At 28.9% G+C, this 24,092-nt stretch overlaps 2 protein-coding genes across 2 annotated transcripts; one reads left to right on the forward strand and one right to left on the reverse strand.

Moving 5' to 3' along the window:
- Positions 1 to 280: 280 nt before the first annotated feature.
- On the reverse strand, positions 281 to 20,113 carry LOC111040942 (tripeptidyl-peptidase 2). The gene is made up of 21 exons (XM_022325038.1): positions 19,949 to 20,113; positions 19,764 to 19,892; positions 19,526 to 19,705; positions 19,311 to 19,468; positions 18,102 to 18,271; positions 17,790 to 18,033; positions 17,596 to 17,726; positions 17,303 to 17,536; positions 17,113 to 17,243; positions 16,628 to 16,820; positions 7,348 to 7,504; positions 5,743 to 5,924; positions 5,500 to 5,651; positions 2,835 to 3,052; positions 2,231 to 2,465; positions 1,887 to 2,134; positions 1,748 to 1,829; positions 1,337 to 1,478; positions 960 to 1,230; positions 726 to 906; positions 281 to 664 (listed from the first exon to the last, which is right to left on the reverse strand). The coding sequence occupies exons 1-21, from the start codon at positions 20,111 to 20,113 to the stop codon at positions 440 to 442; spliced, it is 3,828 nt and encodes a 1,275-aa protein (XP_022180730.1). The 3' UTR covers positions 281 to 439.
- Positions 10,242 to 16,596, forward strand: LOC111040943 (probable RNA-binding protein 46). Its single transcript, XM_022325039.1, has 7 exons — positions 10,242 to 10,646; positions 13,093 to 13,188; positions 13,388 to 13,579; positions 13,643 to 13,873; positions 13,934 to 14,389; positions 14,452 to 14,629; positions 16,376 to 16,596. The coding sequence occupies exons 2-7, from the start codon at positions 13,129 to 13,131 to the stop codon at positions 16,471 to 16,473; spliced, it is 1,215 nt and encodes a 404-aa protein (XP_022180731.1). The 5' UTR covers positions 10,242 to 10,646; positions 13,093 to 13,128; the 3' UTR covers positions 16,474 to 16,596.
- Positions 20,114 to 24,092: the final 3,979 nt, after the last annotated feature.

Consider the following 24,092-nt stretch of genomic DNA (forward strand, 5'->3'; position numbering starts at 1 on the left):
TAATATATCATGATTACAAATAAGTAATTACCAATTGTTAATAAAACTTACTAATAAGATAATTAATTTAAAAATTAGAATATTAATATTATGCTAAATCAAAAGTAATTTGAACCTTCAAATTCAAGAAAAGAAAATGTCTGCCACCATTATTTTTCATGAACCATCGACATTCACAATTCGATATTTATTATTTTACATTATCTACTAGACAAATTACTATCCTTAAATTCTTTAAGCTAACCAGTATAACTTACAACAAAAATAAACAATAATTAAAGAATGAATGAATATAATTTTATTAAAAATGAAAAATGTTATTTAGATTACTTTTTTGTTTTGAAAACACAATATTATAAATAATATATTTAGTAAACTTTATATATGCATACGGTATACTGTAGAATGTAACCGTAATCTATTAAAAAATTAACTTATATTAAAATGGACGGAAAGTTTTTGGATAATGAACAATTAATGCATTTGAAATAGCAGTTACTAAGTGTTTGGATTCATCAGCCCCAAACTTAACATTAATAGTCCACAACAAACAACTTTCAACTTCTTTAACATGTTTATCCTCCAACATCCTCAAAAGTACTTTCATCATACGTCCATAATTTTGATATACTGCTCCATGCCAAATATTAAAATAATTCAAACTCTGAAATAAAATCATAAATTTAGAATCAAATAAAAAATTATTATTTTAAAATTTAACATACTTTAGAATCAGAATCTGGAGAAATAAACCAGGAAACTTGTTGCAAAATGGTATCGATGTCCTGTAAGACATTGTCATCACTTTTTTTAGTCATCACATTGTTATAATAATACAATTGGCACAATGCTGCACCTTTGCGACATAATGCTTCAATCACAGTAGTTTTTAAACGATCATGAACTCTGAAATATGTAAATAGTTGAGATTTGATTTTAAAAATACACAAATATATTACATTTTAAGTTTAGAAGCTTCAGGTCTTTGATCAGACTTAATTCCATAAAATGCAAGAAGATCAGGTGTATTTATAATAGACAGAGCACGATCAGCAGCAGCGATTATAAGATTTACTTTTTCTACATCAAAGTCAGGAATTGAAAAATCAGGGAATCTTTTTTTATCTTCTGGTTCAATACATTGTATCCATGATATATGAACAGAAGAATTTTTATCTCCAACTTCTTCACATAAACTGTTATACAAGCTTATGGAATCTTCCCCGTACTCTAACAGATTATAACATATAAATTAGTATATAATCTTTATTATTTTTAATACACATATTGTATAGTGCATTATAATAAACATATTTATTTATTAGTCAAAACATACCTAATTTGGTTAACCAATTTAATTTGGTTTCACATAAAGCTTCATTGAATTCTTCAAACTTTGTTTTAAAATCTTCAAGCGGTTTTGGTCCATTCTTTGTTTTAAGCGTATCTGTTATGAAGTACTTTAAATCGTAGGTATCCTAAACATACATTTATTTAAAAATAAATTTGTACTTGATTATTATAATCACATAATACAATTGATATGATCCATTCATTGACGATTATAACTAAATCAAAAGTTTAATAAAAGATGGGTATTTACATAGAATTTCTTGACCTACTCGTAACACTTTATTCAACATTATTATTATGAAATTATTTTAAATTATTGATTAGGAGTAACTTAAACTTCTAACACTTAACATCATATAAATATTTATATCAAATCAATTAAATAAATACTCACAACTTTCTTTCCATTTTCATCTTTAGCATATACTATATTTCCAGTCAGACAGTGTCCAGCCAATAACTTCAATGAAACGATTCTGAAAAAAAAAGTGTGTAAATTTGACTATAGTTTGATAATATTACTGTACACATACTTATCGTTTGAAAGTGGTCCGATATTCAGGTTGCACAAAGGACTATTAGGAGTCATAATAAAACTCGAAGATTTTTTTCCAAAAATTGTGGCTTGATGATGATTATTGTATACATCCAAGTTTATTTGGCTTTGTAATTTTTGAACCACTTGTATAGGCAGGTCAATAATTTTGTCTAATAACTCTCGCCGTTCATGACGTACATGCATTTTAATAGTGTAATCACCTTTATCAAGTTTATACACATGCTATAAACGCAAAAATAAACAATGTAATTAGTATATGTAATTAGTACATAACAAAATAATTTTGTTGGTTTGAAAATGTATAGTAAAATTTCATACTCTACTAGAATATGCATCGCCTGCAGCAATGTACTGTTTATTTGAATCAAACAACATCCATAATTGTGATTCATATTCACTCTCATACAAAAGTTCACCAAATAAACCGCAAGTTGCATATGCTTCCGTCGATTTTGGCAAAGAAAAGGCATAAGATAAATTTAATTGGTAGATTGGTCTTTGTGGTGGAATGACATCACGATAAGTTAATGCAGTGACTTTTCCTTCCTGTGGTCTAAAAATGTTTACATCAATTGATTAATTATTAGAGCCTACATTGGCACTTTAAATTGACAAATTACAAAAAATAAGAATATTCAAAAATAATAATGAATTATACAAAAGTATTATGTTGTTACTGGATTACATAAAAATGCAAAAATACGATTTTATTTGACAAAATGAACAATTATTTCATTATTAAGAAGAACCACTGTGGCAGCTTAATACACGGTAAATAATTTTAAATTAAAATCTGTTAAAAACCCAATCATTATTATTACATATGAGTATAGAACTCATAACTCACATCTCACAAGTACAATAGAATAATGTTATGCTGTGTAAAGTACTAAGTAGAATATATATAAATTTATAAGCATACTTAAGAACGGTAATAAGATGTTTCAAAGAAGCAGATGGTTGGATTTCTTCATTCTTTACACCAGGCTTCAATATCAATGACTGTAAACCCATTCCGTGATACATCGCAACGTTTTTCGACTGAGGTATGACGCCATGAAATTGTATTTTGTATGATAATATTATATTTGAATAACTTGACCAATATTTTGCCAATGCCAACTCTAATACCACATTTTCCTATTAAAATTAAAAACTTTAAATATAAATACATAATACATTATACGGTGGTTCAAATTTCAAATAACTATAAAGATATTTGTGGAATACAATATTACTAATTGCATCTAAATTTATGAATATTGAAGATTAAAAGTATTCAATAGGTACATACTAACACTACCCACTAACAAAGGTATGTATGAGTGTATGTCCCTTGGTTGTATTTAAGATATCTGAACTAAATAAAGCTATGAGTTCTTATGCAAAAGATAAAAATGTGATTAAAAAAAAATTATTTCCATGATTTTACAAAACAATATCAAATTCAGGACTTATGCAAGTGTGCATTTGGCCCCAAAAGTCGGATGGTCTCATATTGATATACTTCATTATAACTTATATGACAGGTCTAAAAACAATTTTTGAGAATTATTTAGTTTTTATCTTTTATATATTAATATTGTTGATGTTCAAAACCAATGTTCCAAAAAGTTTGACTCGCTGCTAACCAACCCTACTAACCCTGCTCTCTAATCATTGATGAATACTTTTGTAAGATTTAAAGAGTGAAAAGAGTAAAGACTATGGCTATATACCTATGTTTATATAAATGTTATATTCAATATTGTCTGCACACAAAACCATATTATAATAACGTCATTTCCTCGTCTATTACTAGAGTTTCAACCAGAGAAAAAATTAATTTTAAAATTTTAAATAATATTTTATTTAATGGTACAACAGACTACAGTCTACAGAACACTAATAAGTAATAACTCGGTAATAAAATAAAATAAAATTAAATTAAAAACTAGATTGCCAAAATGTGTGTGTATCATATGTGTCTATACAAAGTAAGTATGACACCAAAATACCATTAAATCGTTATGTATAAATGTATATATTATAGATTTTAAGTGATATTCGATGAATATGAAAATAATAATATAATAGTATTAATATTCTTAATGATAGCTATGAGAAAAATAACAAATAATTTTTAATTGGGGCTTTTAACAATAAAAATCAATTGTATTTAATTATATCGAGCAGTGGCGCCGAGTATGCACCTAAGGTGGTGCATTTGAACCACCTAAAATTGTGGATGGATAAGTCAACATATTTAACCGAGATAGTTAATACTATTACTTACAATAGTAGATATAAAGTAGGTACTAGGAGTTAGGACACTAAGTAGTCGGTACATATTACATAAAGAGTTACCAGTTACGAATACTTAAGACATAGGTATTGCATCAATACAGTGTTACTGTAACTTAGGTACTTCATATTATACTATTATAAAGTAGGTACTTTTAAAAGTTGCTAATTTGAAATTGAATAAGTAGTGACCATTTATAACTCTAAAATATTAGATTTGAGTATATTATACTATATAAATAAAAACCTATAAATCATTGGTTTTATAATATTGTGTATAAAACAATAGTATTAAATTATAAAATGAATACGCTGTACATCTTGTATACCAACAACTTTGTTGAAGATTTTAAAAGCTCCATAAATTATGTTTACATTTTAACGATATTCATGATTTGTCGCTATTGAATTTTGATAACAATCAGTGTTAAATGATCTGTGACGTTTTTCTTAGAAAAGTTACCTTGGTGCTTAACAATATAATTGAATCTCCAATTATTAAATCGACAGCCGCCAGCAGATCTGTTATTTTCGGTATGATTAAAATGTAATAAATTAATTCATTTTTGTAACAGGACACAGAAGTGTACTTTAGACTTAAGAGGAAACTGGAAATTGATAATTTGTTCTTCGAATATTTAGAAAAAATCGTTTTTGGATAAAATCCACTCAACGGCGTTCGAAGAATTTATAATAAGATGATTACTTTAAAGATTTTATTTATTAGTAAGAATCATTTGCAATTTACCTGAAAATTATATTGATACGTAGTAACTATAAAATACATCGCAATGAGAATTTCTTTGAAAGATTTAGTTAAAATTGTATTTCATTACGTAATACTATAATATCTGGACTACATTTTGATTCAAATCAGTAATCTGTATACAGTTTTTTTAAATTTAAAACACATTGTTTAATAGTTTTTTTTATAAAAATTAAATTTTTTCCCACAATATATTTTTAGCTTTACTTGCATAACGACAATATCCGTCAATGATTATAAAATATAAATTAAATTATAATGATATTGATCTATTTATATATGTAATACAAATTACAAAACACTAAACAGTAAACCCAGAAACATACTTTAATGTAACTGTTATACTTACATAGTTTAAATATCACATAATAATATTTTAATTATGTTTTAATCTACACAAGAGAGTAACATTTATTTTACTTCCACGCCATCAGTACAATAATAATTATAGATTCTAAATCACGCTATATTTATATTTTATGTACTTTATGATGTTGTCACGACTCATGATAACAATATTGACGAAGACAAAACATACCTCAACGGGGAAGTGAGCTTGGAATTCATTAGACTTCATGTTAAATATCTTGCAATACTCCATGAATTTGCACGATTTTTGAGGCAACAATTGGACGGTATGCAGGCAGAAATTAGCGTTGACGTCGGTATCGAGATGTTTTATGTGGAGAGCTGCAAATATGAAAACACGATTTTGATTTTGAATAGGAAAACTTTATAAATAATCGTAATATTATTGTAATAATATTATAATTTGACTTACTGGCCCATGTCACCTTATTGGGCACTAGCACGAAATTCCTTTTTATTAGGGAATTTGGGTTGAAATTGACGTTGTCATAAGACAATGAACCTGAATCATCGGTTTTCACTGGTCGGACAACAGTGACTTCAAAGGTAAACACCGGGCCTTTTGCTGTATTTTTAACATCATAAGCCCTCACGCTGAAAAAAAATTAATTTAGACTATAATAATCAGACATAATATTACTTATTAGTTAGTCTAGGCAGTTCGCATTACGATGAGTTAATATTTTAACCAACTCTTTTACAAAAAAATAATGTTTGTTAATTTAATGAACCGTCGTTTTTCTTTAAGCAATATAGGTAATTCCCCAGTCCACCACCGTGCCTTTTTCATTGCGTAGTAGCGAATGTAGTTATTTGGTATTTCTCAATATTATCGCTCGTATTATTGGCTATTTATAAAATTAGAAATCTGTCTATACGCGATCCAACATGGCAAAACATATTTATATATTAGTATATTATACAAATATACTATATTATATTTGTATGTTCAGTCATGCGATACACCATAATGTAAAAATATAAATACCAGTCAAAGATACTAATAAATATTATTAGCTATAATAAATTAATAAAAACTATTGAATAAACCTAGTTAGAAAAACCAGTTACTATGCTAGAAATACTAGAAATTATACATAGGAGTATAATTGGACATACGTAAAACTAATAAAAATATAAAATCGTATTACAACTATTTAAAATATTATACAGGGCAACAAATTTACAAATACCAAATCCCGTGTCCTCACTCCTCGACACTTATGATTGTATAATATATTATATAGTAATAGTCTCATGTCTAGAGCTAATAATACACAAATAAAATACACGAAAATGCACTAGAAAAAATGCAAGTGACCTAAAAACCCTAAAATTTGAACTTAGAAAATGACCAAAAAATGTACTTAGATGAGCAAAAAAAATTTAATTTTAAAATAAATATTATTATTAATGATTAATTATTATTTATGCATTTTTTATATTACACAAAAAAGGTAAAAAATTATCTTAAGAAGTTAATTAAACAAATATATTCAAATTTGAGTTAACTTGTGAGTTTAAGTAATTATATTACTTTTTCGATTCACACCCACTTTGCCAAATCCCAATTCGCCGACAAATATACCAGTTTAAAAATATTTTTAATGTTTTTTTATTAATATAGTTTAAATTCTCCCCATTCGCCGACAGGTGACAATAATTTTATCGAAACGGGTATAATAGCGATAATATTATGGTGTCGATATAAGTTCAAAGGTACTATTTTTATAGGAGTACTATAGGTACTAATTGAGATTATCTATACAACACATATTAAAAAAACTTAATATAAACAAAAATTTGTTTAAATACACAAAATGAACGTAATATACTAATATAAGTAAAAATGAGCTTAAAAATGCAATAAAATGCATTCGACACAAAAAATGCACAATATAAATTACACATTCTAAATTGTTGTATCACGAAACAAATTTTGTTTTTGGTTAGAACTGTAAAGCACTTAAAGAAAAAAAAGCAAGTCACCAATATCCTAGCTTTACTCATAACTTACGTAGTCGTGTGCACTCCTGGAGACAATCCACTGGGATCAACTTTTATGTTGAAATTGCGTGTCATGTACATCAGTTCCAGATATTTCGGTACACTAACCCAAGAAACATCACTCGTCAAGCACAAGCTCATTTGGAAATTAATTTTTTTTTCAGCATCTGTAACGATAAAAAGACGTAAAACATTGCGATTTAAGACGAATAACAATGATTTTGATTTCCTACAGAAAAACTAACTCAGACAACTCTGTACACGGTCTATTTCCCATCGAAAACAATATTGATTACTAAGGCATAAAATTAACACCATTTGTATTTTACACATAATAATGTTCAGGTACATTATACATAAGTCACAATAAATGCTAAAAATAAATAAAACAATTTTTATTCACTTTTCTATTTTGGAAATTGGACTTATGTAATAAACAAATAAGTAATAATGTGCCCCACTATAATCAAATAAATTATGTGAATTTTATACAGGCACTAGAACGATGACGATCTATTATTCTATTTATTTCTGTATGATATTGAATATCGATTTATTCAATTATATGCAAAATCAAATCAATGTTTTTTAAAGGGTTTTTACCATATCAACTAGTAATATAATAATTAATAAATAATAATATAATACACACTACACATCAATCACACACATGTTTTTTAATAATTATAATTTATATTATTTATACAAGTTTATTACGCACAATAATAATTTTGGACAAAAATAGTTTACAGTATACCCAGCTGTTGTACCACCCGACAGGTTAATTGAACAGAAATGGACATTTGGTCATCACCTTTTTAACCGTATTAATTATTAAGATTTTTGGAAGCTAACAATTTAATTAATGTATTTTGGTGATATTTAACTCTTTCGTGTATAATTATATAGTGAGGTTGTGGCTTTTTTCTCGTTGATTAAATGTTTGAATTCAACACAGACATTTTGATGTACACGTCCACAGGCGGGACGCGCATACCCAGTTCTTGACTTTATATCTCAAACACTTTAGTGTTAACCGAGTTCCATGGAAATAGTCCAACGGAAAACGTTTTTCTGAGAGCTACAATTATTTTTATGAGTGTGTTTACAGTTGAAAACCCGAATTAAATTTCCAGCGTTTTTCCTTTCTCGTAGGTAAACATCGTCGTTAAATTAATATACCGAGTAGTGAGTACCTATTACGCTCGAAAATAAACAACAGTGTTTCGCGATAATATCGAGCACAAAATTATTGGAACAAAATTATTTTCGTATGAAATCAACAATAATTTCTATTGTGTAATCAGTAGACTAGTGCGGTAGTGCGGTTCGTGTGTATGCGTTGCTTCGTCTTTACTCTTTACAAACCGTACAAATATGTACAATATAAGTGTAACAATTAACAATAATAAATTCAGGTTTGGACGGTTAGGTATTTCCATTTTTGTAACTTGGTTTTTAATTTTTAAGCGAGTTAAAAGCATTTTAAAATTGTTGTATTTAACATTTCGTAACTTAATAAATTTAAATTCAAATTCCGTAAAATATTAACATGCAAAATTTCAAACAATTAATTTTTAATTTTTTAAATGTTATAGTAGATACATTCGGTCTAATATTGTAATATTAAAACTGATCACACAAAATTATTTCTAGTGAACTCATATTTTTTGATGTCCATCTGTAAGATTAAGATTTTAGATCACACATCATGTCTTAAGCCTCGTTCACACGGTGACACTAATGAGTATGACACTAATGATATTGTGTGTCGTGACACTAGTGTCGTATATCTAATTTCGTTGATATTACGACACTGGTGTCATGCAACTGTCACCGTGTGAACGAGGCTTTAGTCACTTTTCCAAAAGAAGTTAAATATTGTTTTTTCCACTCTCCTTCGATAAGGCTGAATACTACGACGCAGATTGAACGTGTTATTTTTATGCCTAATATAAAAACCTGTATTGTAGACAATTGCATGTTATTTTTAGATATTATTCAAAACAATTTCACGTCGAACACTCGTATCCGGTCATCGAATAAAATATTTTATATTTAGGATATTATTAATGAATTTAATATACTATTCTATTGAGTATTGGAATTGTTGACACTTGACAATTTATTATTTGTAATAAGTTCAACACGGCATGTAAATATCCTCGTAAATATTGGTATTCGGTAGACTCGAATAAAATTCATACCTAACAGTTTTCCATGAAATGTAATAATTATGTTTGTATAAATAGAAGACACAAATTTTAGACAATTCCAAGTACGCGCAATCATTTCCAATAGGAAAGCACGGCTGTCTTCGATGTGTCATGTACGCCTGGAGAGAAAAGGGCAAAATATGCGCATTCTAAAAAAAAATATTCGCTTATTTAATTGTAACTGTCGTTCGGTCATAACTCTGCCATGGTAAATAAAAACCAATAGTCAAGTAATTTAAACGCGATACAGCGATACAAGAATACCCTACTACTCGTGATGTCACGTGATCCGAGACAAATCAAAGTATCACACATACGTAATTTACAATTTTAAAAAACGACGAATTCACTTTCGTTGAGGAAAGTGGAGGACAATAATCTAATCGACCATCCCCCGACGATCGTCGAACGGCCAACACCCCCCACCCACCTTGTAACCATAAGACGATTCTCGGCCGTGTGTGTTCTGAAAATGCCAACAATGAAAACGGTATTATATTATACGGCGTAATGCACCGTATTAATCATAATAATAACAATATCATACTCCAAACGTGTATAATAAAACGGGCTTCGATAAATATTTCAATATTATTCAATTATAATATTGTTGTTGTCGTCGGTTCGTGGAAAACCGACTACGGTCTACGACAACCACCGCCGCCGACGACGAAAACAAAAACGACGCATAGGATCGCGCGTGCCGACCGTCGCGCGGAGTTTCCGTTTGATCACGATTCACGAATCATTTATCATTACTCCATCGACCATCACGCGCGTCAGTCGGTCACTGTTCACTCCGAAGTCCGAACTCGACGGCGGTCCAAGTTTTCTTCGCAACACGTTTTCTGTCTCCTCCGAGGGTTTCCAGAACGTCATACGCAGATCGTTTTTATTAGTTTGCACCTTTTACTTTAACTGTGCAAAACGTCTTTCAATATCATTAAAGAAGAGGACCGGTGCCTGATTTGTTATTACGTCGCGATCCACATCCACCACTATATTATATGTCCATTTATAGGATATTATTTTAAATTAGTATCTGTTCGATCATCGTCGATTGTGTTCCGTTGGCATTTTTCTGGACCGCAAGGCAAGTGATTTATTTATTTATTTTTTTGTAGTTACGCAAGTAGTGGCCTCGTTGGTTTTAGCTCTAATGGGTCGCCGCATGAACTGCGATTTAATTAAATTTTAGTCATAACTTTTTGACCAATCTAATAATAATATATTGTATAAAACGTCAACTACCGTTTTGTCGCCATATTCATTTAGAACGAATTATTAAATTCCAATTTTTTTTTTTAAATGGTGTCTGTTCGGAATCTATTAATCATTTATTGAGATTTTAACAATTATATCCATTTTTTTTATTTACATATTTTGGTTACCCGTAAATTTGTAGAACTCTGTTATTTATGTTCTTGTATTATGTGAGCACACAATAAGTAGTTTTTGTCATTTAAATTAAAATTCAACATAATACAATTACGTATGTTATTTATTGGTAATTACTCGTACCGTATTAGGTTATAATATTTTATAAATTAACTATTATGAGTTTTGAAATTAAACAATACACCAGCCCATTTATACATTATTTATAACATTTCTTAAATAAACTGACACATTTAATTAGTAAACACAAAACGTGTTACTTAAATTTTCCATTGTATTCTGACGGGCGACAGTGGTTAAGTAAAAAAAAATTGATAAGAAATCTAAATTAAACCCAATCTCTTAGAAATCGTATTTCGGTGTAAAATAATTATGGCCACGCCAAGTATATACACCAAAGAACATTTCGAGCTATAATTATATCTGGATGTGTATTTTTACATTTATCTCATTATTTATTTTTTACTTCAAAGTTAATCATTGTGCACAATAACAATAGGTAACTAGGTAGGTATTTTTGAGGTGCTTCTCCGTCATATTATTTTTAGGCCGGATTAGCCTTTTGACAAACTTAATTTATTCCGATTCGGTATATTAATATCATAAATTCTAAAATAATTATATTGCCTACCTTATTTTACTTATCAACTTAATAATTGTTGCTAAAGCATATATGAGAAACAGAATCAAATATTACGATATTCTAATTTAGACATCGGTATTTCTATAAATATTTATTTTAAAAGTACGGCATATTGCTTTGCTTCGGTGCAATAACAATACGTTTTTTTTTATTTCCTGAATAATATAGCACCAACAAAACCGATAAATGTTTATCGTTAAGAGGACGTTATACCGCATGTGTTGTCTCCGTCTTAAAAAAGCGAAACATATAAAATTTTACGTTCAGCAGATCACGTTTAGCTCGGTTACCTTAAAAATTAGAGTGAATTGGCCTCTTATTAAAATTAAAGGTACGATTATTACTGAGAGCTTGTTCATGGGCTTTTTATTATATTTTAATTTTAAAAAGAGATAAGTAATTTGTACAAACAATTTACAATTTTTAAATACTCTTCAAAATTTAAATATAATAAAAAGCCCACGAGAAGCCCTCCGTAATAATATTCCCTTTAATTTTATTAAGAGGTCATAATTCACTCCAATTTTTAAGCTAACTGAGCTAAACGTGATCTACTGAACGTAACATTTTGATATGTTACGCTCTTGTAAGACGGAGACAATACATGCGGATATAGCGTCCTTTATAATGAAACTTCATTTTTATTTATGGGTGTTTACCAGTTGCCCCCCAAAGCTATTATCGCGATTTTAAAAATATACCAGTTGCCACTAATTGAACGTACCAGTTACCCTCACATGTTAATATATACACAATACAATATATAGCTCGTAAAATAGGGGAGGTAAATATACAAATCATAAATAAAATATAAAATTCAAAATTATAATAATTTGTCAACATAACATTTTAAATACGTGTGTGGATATAATCATCGAAAACGTATGAATTGTTATTTAGTATGTTAAAAGAAAAATGCTCTGGCTTTGAACTTGAATTCAATCCGTCAATTATTGTATCCGATAAAATAAATATAAAAACAAAAATATTAGCAGATTAGATTTTGTAAAATCGGTTAGTAATTATTATAACAAAACAATACTTTTGAATTTTATACTATTTATATGTTGACAAATTATTATATTTTGATTTTGTACTATTTTATATTAACAAATTATTATAATTTTGAATTTTATTTATGATTTGTATATATACCTCCCTTATTTTACGAGCTATATATTGTATTTATGTATATATTAACATGTGAGGGCAACTGGTACTTTTTCCTCTAGGTAGTTTGGGGGGATTTGGTATAAAAAAAGGTACTTCAGGTGGCAACTGGGTACATGCCCTTATTTATTTCTGCTATTGTGTCATTTAATGCCCCATATTTTTTTTTAAAAACAACGAAAAACGAAATTCATTTTGGGTATTCCAATCTGCCTTGTGCATCTTAATTATATAAAGTAGTCTATATAAGAATGAGAATCAATAATAATTCTAACTATAGCACTGGTTTAAAATAATTAGTAATTATATTTTTTATTGTTATATTTAGAATTTAGTCGCTATCTGGAAATTGTAAAATTTCTATATGAAAATGGAAATGTATTGTGCACCTCAAAACAATGTTGTATACTGCGATTACTACACGGTTTGTATTCAAAATAATTATAATTGTAACTCATTCAAATCTTACTATTTTTATTATATTTAATACTTATATATATAAAATTTTATTTCATTAGTTGAAATGTGTCAATATTATTTAGTAAACCTAAATAACTACAATTTTACTTATGAACAAAATACTTGTATAATTACATTTAAATTGAGCTATGTTTTAATTTCAGCCTACGCCTATACCTCGGTATCCATCACCATATTCTCAATCGTCATACATGTCCAGTACATCAAGTTATTCACAATCATCATTTTCACCAGTGTCATCGCCTTACACTCCACCCTCTCAGACTTCAGAACCATTTGCAAATGGAAATGACAATGTATTCAAATTTCCTTCAATAATTCGAGACCAATATATTGTAAGCATTATCTATTTGTCTGTTTATCCAGTGAATATATTGAAATAAATTTTATTTTTATAGCCTACACGTGAAGATTTGATAAGCGCTGCTATTGCTAGAGCAAAAAATTTGATTGAAATAGAAGAAATTGGTCAGCGTTTAATTTCAGTTGATAAAAGACATGTTATTCAAAATAATGGTCAAAAAACACTATTGTCAACAATAAAACAAGAACCAAAACGTGGCAGTGAGCTATATGTTGCATTACCAAAAGCTTGTTTGGAAGGATTTCTCTATGCTATTTTTTCACAGGTAATAGTAATATCTATTTATTTCCAATTAATTACAAAAACTAAATTGTTGATTCATTAGTTTGGAACCATTCATCAAATTCGCTTAATGATGCATTTCTCTGGTTCAAATCGAGGATATGGTTATGTAATGATGAGTAGCCCTATGGAAGCCGAGATAGCGCTTGCTAAACTGAATGAACTTACTCTTCCTGGTATCAGGGGTCACTTATTGGTGAGCATGTCTACTGATAATAGGACATTATTTGCCAGGAACATACCTATGGATTTATCTGAAGAACAATTACAAACAGAATTTGAAAAACGTGTAGAAGGTGTAAAGAAAGTGCGTGTTTTTAATAATACAGATGATCCTAGCAAAAATAGAGAGTTTTGTTTCGTAATATTCAAAGATCATAGAAGTGCTGCTTTAGCTCGCCGCTCAATGGCAGAAAGTCCATTTTTTATCAATGGTGTTTCCATTAAAATTCAGTGGGCAGAATCTGAACCAGTATTTCGACACTCTGTTTTGATAAGAGTAAGTATCAAGTATGATAAACAATTTTTTTTTTTTATAATAGTTAAAATTGTATTTTTCAGATGAAACAACTACATATTAGGAACATGAATGTCCACACAACAGAAGAAGATATATGGAACATTTTGTGTCAACATGTTACACCAAATAATATTGTATTTATAAAGAAAAATAACACTTGCGCAAGAATAAAATTTATTCGTCACGAATATGCTGATATCGTACGGAAAAATCTTGATGGTAAAAATATTTTAAACATTCAATGGCAAATTATTGTTCAATAGTGTACTGTTAGTTTTAACATTAAGAGTAGATCAAACTTATAGGTAAGCACATTATCTGAGTTCTCTGCGACGAGAGAACGCAGATAATTTTACCTACTAGTCACCATAACTTCTTGTATCAAAAAAAACAGCACATTATTGAAAGTGATCTAGTGAACGAAAGTTTGCTGTCTTACATGTGTAAGTGTGTGTCCTTTAGACACATGGGCGGATAGGCCTACCGGGCAACCGGGCATTTCCCGGTGGGCCCCCCTTCGTATTTTGGGAATGGGGCCTTTTTTATGGTTAACGCAATGACACATTAATATTATATAATTACAAAAGAAATTTCAAATTTGAAAAATTTTATTATTTTATATTATAATCTTATATTTTTTAAGTTTTGAACTACAAATTATTAATTAACACTGTGGTTTTGTCAACATTTGAACTTTAAATGCTTATAAACAATAATCATTCCTATGTATCGTTAATATTTTAGCTATAATAAAAACTTATATAGTATATACCTATTACATTTTTATCTTTTTAACCGGACAAATAATTTTTTATTGATATTTGTAGGAAAAAAACTCAAACTAATCAAATACAATTGAAGTGAAAGGTTACCAAACAATTTTGACAAATTTTCTTTTTTTTCCCAATTATTTTAAAAGTACTGGAGGATTTTTAATGTTGACCTACCAAAAGTACTTACTAGATCAAATTTGCTTTTGAAAACATATTCGAATAATAATTCAAATATTTGTCGTAACGATTATTCGAATAACTTATTTGGAAAAACTAGGTATCGAATAATTATTCGTTAGTTTATATTAGTTGCGGCCCATCACTAAGTATATAATATAGGTGCTTATTAATTATTACGATAATTGTAATATAATCATGTATTCATGTAGAATATTAACTAAAAGAAACTATATTTTATAGGTATCTTAGTATAATTTTTACACTTAATAGCAATCAGCAGTATAAAATAAGTAGGGGTTGTCAAATAAATTTTCTAATATTTTTGAAATACAAATTGTGTTTCTTAATGTGTCTATTACATTTATAATTTTCAACATTATTTAAAGTGTAAAAGCCTAAATTAAACACTCAACTTTTATAATTAGATGTACTTAATTGTCAATTGATAATGGAATATAGATGTTGTTATAATATATTTTATAGATTTTCTAGATGTTAATATTGCCAAATATAACAGACAAATCATACACGTCCAATGTTTTGTTTTGATACTGTAGGTAACATAATTAATCTAATACTGTACTTGCGAGCAACTTTTTTTTATGTGGGGCCCCTTTTTAAAATTGCCTGGTAGGCCAAAAATGGCCTATCCGCCCATGTTTAGACACTATTTGATTGAACACTATATTTAATCATTTTTGGTAAATTATAATTGAACATCAATATTAATTATATTTTCCGGTTTACTATATACATAAATCATGATCTAATTTATAGCACATGACTTTTTTTGTTTTCAACAAACTTGTAATCTGACTATACTACTATATTTCATAAGTAACTAAGTGGTTGGAACTTATCAGTAACCCTTTGCCTTGCTTGGTTACGCATAGCCCTTGTCACAATGTGAAATGTTGGGTTAAAACAATAAATTGTATGAAGGTTCCCGAATATTATTATTATTTGTTCATATTATTTGCATACTCAATGATTCAATTTTGTTTTATTATAGGTAAACGAGTTCATGGAATTAATTGGATAGTGATGTGGGACAAAATAGAAGGAACAAAATATGAATGTGAAGGATATTTTAAGCATTTAAGTATATAGTCTAAACAGTAATTATTTATACTTATAATTATTATATCTTGTTAATCCGAAATTATTTAACCAATACTGCATGAATAACAATAATTCAAAAACTAGTGTTAGACCTTTAGTTTCCAAAAATTTTACTTTTTAATTTAATAACTGAAGAACTTACCAACATCTGCATTATTTAAAAAGACTGGTTCCACAGTTACGCCACAGTCAACCTCTTTGTTTTCAATTGCATTTCGTATGTGGATTCCTTTATTTCCGATAAAACCACCCAGGACGCCACAAGACACCACAAACTTAACATATGATTCTTGTTCAGTGTAGTATTGAGTTAAGTAGTCAAATGCTTTATCAACCTATAAGTTTATAATTAATAGTAATTTTATAATACTGTTTATATTATTTTTAATTTATACAATGTACATATCTTAAGCAAATACATTAAATAGAAGTGTCTATTAATGTAAATTATTAATTGTGAATAAGTGTTAAATAGATTATAATTTTAAGTTATGAAGTTATAAAAATTATATTTTTATGAAATATTTATATTACTATTTCTGAGTATAATTTTTTTTTATAAAATTTCTTTTAAACTACTTAATAAAAATAATTTTAAATATTTTAGGTTTTATAACTATTTTATACTTGTAATAAACCATGTCCTTGTGAAAAGTGATCGATCTTATCAATATACAATGCAGTGTTTTCCATTGCTCGTTTAATCATATAGGGACAGGTATCAATATTTTTTTCTTTAAGTCCAGATATTAATACAGCTGAAAAAAAAGTAATACCTGTTAAAAAGTTAATCATTTTAAATAACTGAATTACCAACCTGTTGCTCCAGCCACATGAGGTGCAGACATGCTTGTGCCATTCATTAACTGTGATCCTCTTAGCATGTATCCAGGTACAGAAGTTACTGCGCCACCTGGTGCACATACACTTACTCCTCTACCACCATCAATTGTTGGTCCTCTTGAGGACCATGTATAAGTAGTTCCTGCAAGTTTTTGCAGCATGGAGTATTCTGTTGCCATCATATCTGGTGATACATAAGCTCCAACTCCTTGAAAATATAAATAATAACATTAAAGGTCTGCCGACAAGGTAAAAATATAATTTTACCTATAATCGTGGTTTTTGAAATATCTGGAGGAGCACCAATAGTGCATAAAGCTGGTCCGTGATTACCAGCAGATGCAACCCAAGTCACTGCATGATTGTCTACTACATCATTCATAATATCGCCGATTCTCCTTTAAACCAAACAACAATGTTATACATATTATTTGCTTTCAGTTTGGCAAATGTGAAATTACCCAGCATTAGACCAATTTGAGTGTTCCCCATAACTCATATTTATAACATCAATGTTAAACTTCTTTCTAAGTTCCATAACTTTAATCATTGCTCTCACAATTGCTGTTCCTGTTTCCATTGTCTCGAGACGACTATCACCAATCGTTAAGGATACAATTTGGGCGCCAGGTGCCACTCCATTCCTGTCTGGTTCATCAGGAAAATACCCAGCAGCTATAGCAGATACATGGGTCCCGTGAGATGCTAATGCAAGATTAAAAAATGTTAATTTCACATTGATTATACACTAAATATTTATCTTCGGTACTTACATCCAAGAGATACAATTTCCAATACATCTCCATCATTGTGCACATTAAACGAGTAACTCATTCGATCAGAAGCAGTGATGTAATCAAAATTATTTACAGGATCTTCACTAAATTCTCCCATAAGTTTACATGAAGCCAAATCTCCTATTTCCGAAGTATCCAAGCATGCACTATGAACAGTAATATAATTAAAACAAAATAAACTTGTATAGAAAAAAATTATCAGAAGAAATCTGCATAATATAGATTTTATAAAGAATGGCTAATATCTATTATGTAATTTAGTACTATCCACGACTACCTTTTTTACACAAAATAAAAATTACAATACGGGGTGTGTCATGCCACTTTCAGGTTTTGGGATATAAATGTAAAAATCCTGTAACTCCAGTTAATACTTTTTTAAATTAAAAAGTTGATGATTTATCATATGTGGTACCTATAAAATATGCTCAAGGAAATATTGAATTGTAATTTTTTACTAGAGCACATCTAAGTGAGAACAATTTAGTATAATGATGGTTACATATTTATTGTTACAGTTGCTCAAGTGCAGTTTTTATTTTACTAATAATTATTATTCACAAACATCATAAATTTGAATAATAACAAGTCAGAAAACTGTTAATCTGTGATTATTTGTTTTATCATATCGTATTAAGAAAATATTGGAACTTGTTAACACTTATACTGAAATACTATTTTTTGAAAGTTCAATTTTTGTTAGTTAAATGTGGGTCTGAAATAGTTGAGGGAAAATAAACAGCAGTTGATTGCAGAATGTGCAACTAACCACAAAGCAATCACGTTTTAAATTAGAAAATGTACTATAATATTTATAACATTATGTTAATGATTGAAAACCTGGTAGTAAAGACAATACCAGTGTTTGGACTTTCACGTTCAGTCCTTCAAACGGAACTGTTCATTGATTAAATAAATGCATTCACTAGGTTCACTTAAATTTAAAAATGTTAAATAATAGAAATTATTAATAAATATTATTATATAAAATAATTAATCGATATATTTATTAAATGACAAATAAATTGAGTCTTAAAAATCGTTCAAATTCATTTAAATATGAACTTGAACAACATTCTTTCCAAACACTGGACAATACCCATACAAAATTTGTAGTATGCTGTATGATACGGTAGTTGAGTTATTTTTGTACAGTAGAACATAAATACCGAAAAAGATACTCACAGCCACTGAACTCCATCGTGGAAAACAACACAATCGTAAACTGGAGTAATGAATTTATACTTTTTTTCTAAATTTTGTAAAGCTTCAATAGTGCTGTCCAGGTCATCTTTTTTTAATTTCAGGTGTCTTGACGGCATGACTTTAGAAGGATCATATTCCTATATAAAATGTTATTTGTTTAGTAAGACTAGGGACACATTATATTCATTAATTACATTATTGAAATTTTGTTGTTCCGTGATTAATTGTGATAACAATGGCTTATGAAGTGGGTCCCATTCCTTTTCTTTCTTTTCTTCTTCAATTCGTTTTTGAACATTTTTAGTGTATAACTCATATGCATTTTTTATACCTATGTGATACTTCCCAGTAGGATTCTTCCAAGTACTTGGTATCTGCAAGAGATGTTATAGACATCATTTGAAAACAGGTGAAATGGTATCAAGTACTTACCACAAGTGTACGTCCACTTAGTCCTTTTATTTCATTTCCTTCCAGTGTAGCTATTGTTGATGTATCAACATCACCAGCACCACTGCAGTCATATCTAGCAATGACTTTTGGTTTTCCTTCACTTGTCACCTGAAATATTTTCATAAGATTTAAAATATTATCTACTGCTCACTGAGGGTTCTCACTTTAAGACCAGGAGCTCCAGGATCGACACCGGAATCGAATATAGCTATTGTCACATTACGGCCATCGTATAATGGATTTTTGGCCAAAAAGTTTGAGACTCCAGTTTCTTTTTTTGGTACCAATGCCCATACTGGAAACTCATCTGTTTGCAACGTTGTACTCATGTTACAGTTACACAGAATTGTTTCTCCAAAAACTATAACAATCTTTGGTCTTAAAATTCCAAAAACGTTCAATACTGGTCTAATAATCGTAACTATTTAACTAGCACATTGTAAGAATAATAGTTATTACTATTTATTAAGATGATTGTTCAAACTTCAAATTCAGAATACCTTTTTGTTCAAAATGATTCTGCATAATATTCATTATCGAATAAAAATCGTTTGCCGATGTCCGATTGATAAGAAATAAACTTCACTGGTCACGTCTAGAGAGCGGGCCGACTCCGAGAGCACAGAACCCGCAGAAAAAGATTTAAGAACTATACACCTATAGGTACTATATTTAGTTCAGTGCACTGAAGACTGAACCTTTGTCCCTTAAAGTTTATGACTTGACGATTTATTAATGCACCATGTAACCACTCCACAAGACGTGTTACACTTTTTTTGTCACAGTCTTGCATCAGTTTGAATTAAATCGAATACGAAAGTCGAAAACAAAGTTGTATGTGGCATTCTACACAAATCTGTTAGCCAACATAACTGGTACCATTGTAAACCGCTGGATGTCGTCGCAGTTAATAAAATTAATAACTTTTTTTTATACAATTTAGGTAGAAAATAAGGATAATATTATAATAAATATTAATTAATTATTGCAATTTGCAGACGATAGTTATTATAATAATAAGACATACCTAATTTAAAATATACAATAATATATTGAAGGTATGAAATGAAATGATAAATCGTTATACATTAAACATTATATTAATTATTGATATATTAAATATAATATTGTGCACGTATAGACGTATAATAGTAAGCATTTATATCATGTCTAACAGGTATTAAATTGATTGTTTGTAGTTATAAATACGAAAAATTGTAAATATAAGTGTGGAAATATTTAATATCCAATTATAATAATAAATAAAAATCAATTTTTTTCTACAGCACTAAGGAAATTCCAGCCTAACACACAAAAAGCGTAGGTATTACGATATTAAACCTGCATATTTCAAATAGGATTACGGTGACACAATTGCAATTTACCAATACCTAACTAGTTGTATAATAAGTATAAAATAAACTTTACAAACTGCTCTTGTTTTGATAAATAAAATGATGTGGCTATGCGGGTGTGGTCTGACGGAGGCAACTAATTAATATTACATTATATTACCTCTTCTCTTCTATAATAGCCATCGTTTATTCGTATGATGATTATTGGGCCATGGTAATAATAATATAATATTGATAGTAGTTCTGTGATAGTAGGTACCTTTAAAATACACATTATACGTAAGTATACGTATTATACATATTAATTAAAATATTATTTAAATTATTATAACATACAATTATAATGGTAATATTAGCGCTTTCTCGTTTGCGTATAAAATGTAAAATTATTAATAAAATGAAATAAAACATTTTTTTTTAAGGGAAAATGCGTGTTCAACTGACAGCTATTACAAGGAGTTATTAAAGTTAACAATGATTTTTCTTAGTGATAAACCAATTAGTACAACATTTTCCCATACTTCTAGTGCAATTCTGCATCATGCAACGTGGTTGGCAAAAGCCATTTATCGCCTTAAAATATATATCTTTCGTAATGAATTTGAATTAATTTCTTCTGAAAAAGACGGACTTTACTATATTTGTATGTTAAAATTTAAAGTTAAAATTTATATTGAAGGCTGGTTTAAAGTGCCTTCCGCTGCAGCCATACCATACAAGGGCGGCTCCAGAGACATAGTTGGGCGAGGGGGCTAAGTCATAATTTTCAAAAAACTTTCGATATAAGAATAGTTATTTTTGAAATTTTGTTTTTCACAGAATACAATTTTTGGAAATACCTATGGGCTTGGGAGGCCTCCCTGCAATATATTTCAATACATTTCAATATATTTTTTATTTATTTTGTATTTATTTTTTAATATATTAGTGAACCATATATAATATATTATCAAATAAGCTGGTATTAACATATTATCAAAATTTACTTTTTATACGAAGATTGTACAATCATAGTTCAATTTGTAGTGAAAACTTATCTTTTCAAAATGCATTGCAGTTGACAAGGTTGGTCTCTAAACTGGAAACTGTCAGTGTCAATGATACGGCCAAGACCCGAGAGGGGAATAAAGTTAGTTGAAGACTACAATTCAATCGGTACTCACCTGCAGTAAGCGCCAATTGGCAATTAGGAACAACACCAATTTGTGTTACACATTTTGAGTGATTACATTTTCTGTAGAAACGAATTTCCTGACTACGAAAAGGAAACATTTAAAAAAAAATTGTGCCTAAACATATATAAGTAATTATTTTTAAATATTATGATAGAAAATTCAATTTTCAATAATTTTGTACTTTTACATACATAATTGTAATGTATTTTTAACCGTTTGACTGGCATAAATATAAGTGATAACTAAAGCTAGGATTTTAACGACCTAATAAATACAGGAATATGAGCTAAAAAAATATACAAAAATGACCTAAAAACTCTAAAAAATGAACTTAAAAAATGACCAAAAAATGTACTTAGATGAACGACGAAAACAATTTAATTTCAAAATAAATATTATTATTAATTATATTACTACTTTTTCGATTCATGTTGCATACCCACTTTGCCGAATCCCTGCAATTCGCCGACAAGGCGACAAATATACCAGTTTTAAAATATTTTTAATATTATTCTATTGATAACGTTTCAATTTTCCCGTTTCGCCAGCAGGTGACAATAATTTCATCGAAAACTGGTAAAACAGCCATGATATTATGGTATGTTGTCGATATAAGTTCAAACATATTATTTTTATAAGCGTATAGTATATAGCCATATAGGTACTAGTTGAAATTACCTATACAACACAAGTAGAAATAATGCTTTGATTTTAAACTTCAGGATTTTTCCTGATGAGAAAGTGAATTTAGTTGTTACAAGACTCATTAGAGTATAGGGGTCATATTTAAAAATTTACAGCAGTTTTAAAAAGCGTCTGGAAAAAAAAAAGAGGAAAACAATCATTTTTACTCAAACCCAGTTTTTGACAAAATCAATTTTTTTTATGTAACCATTTTAAAATCAATGATGAAACTAAAAACCATTGACCTTAGATACTTTAAATTTTCATCAGATATTTATAATACCATTTTATACACCATTCAATTTTTAAATATTTTGACTCTTTTTGAGCTATTTATAGTTATGAAAATTTTTTTTTAGTTCTGTTTTCACTTATTATCGATAAAAATGTTTAGGTAAGTATAATTTAATATACATATATATTATTTTTTTTATCTTAAATCTACAGAACGGTTCAACTTGAAACCTTGTCTGATCTACATGCAATCTTGGGTGGCAGGTAGCAGGTGCTTATTTTTATTTTTTGTAGTGCACAAAATGTTTCCTAGTGTACACATAAATAGCCACTGAGCTTGGTACCAATCATCGGTACTTGATCAAATCCGTTGTCAAGTTGTCTTGTGCAGCTTCTAAGTTCAGTTGTGCATTTACCGTGGTCGTGCATTGGTTGGATGACAATCCTTGGGACGCGCACCGCTGCTCCAAGCTCCCAACAGTAACATTATTTTGTTTAGTAAACTTTCCTTACCGACTGACTAACTGATCAACCATCAACTTAAAGCCTAAACTATGATAGCTAGAGACTTTAAATGATCACAGAATATAGGCTTCATTGCTTCAATGCTTCATACCTGCACCGACGCACCGTGTATAGTGATGCACTATAAGTCTATAAGAAAGGATTTTCCAAAATTCGCATTTTTAAACAGATGCTCACTGCTCACTGAAGGTTTTTGCAATGTACGATGAAAATCGAAAAAATTTCTGTTGGTTTGTAAATGGTCGCTATTATAGTTGGGTACTTGGGCAGATAAGGTAAAATTATGTATAAAATCATCACGTTCATCATGGCATCAAATAAAGAAAATATATCTT

This window comes from Myzus persicae, unplaced genomic scaffold (assembly GCF_001856785.1).
Source record: "Myzus persicae strain clone G006 unplaced genomic scaffold, MPER_G0061.0, whole genome shotgun sequence".
Taxonomy (NCBI): domain Eukaryota; kingdom Metazoa; phylum Arthropoda; class Insecta; order Hemiptera; family Aphididae; genus Myzus; species Myzus persicae.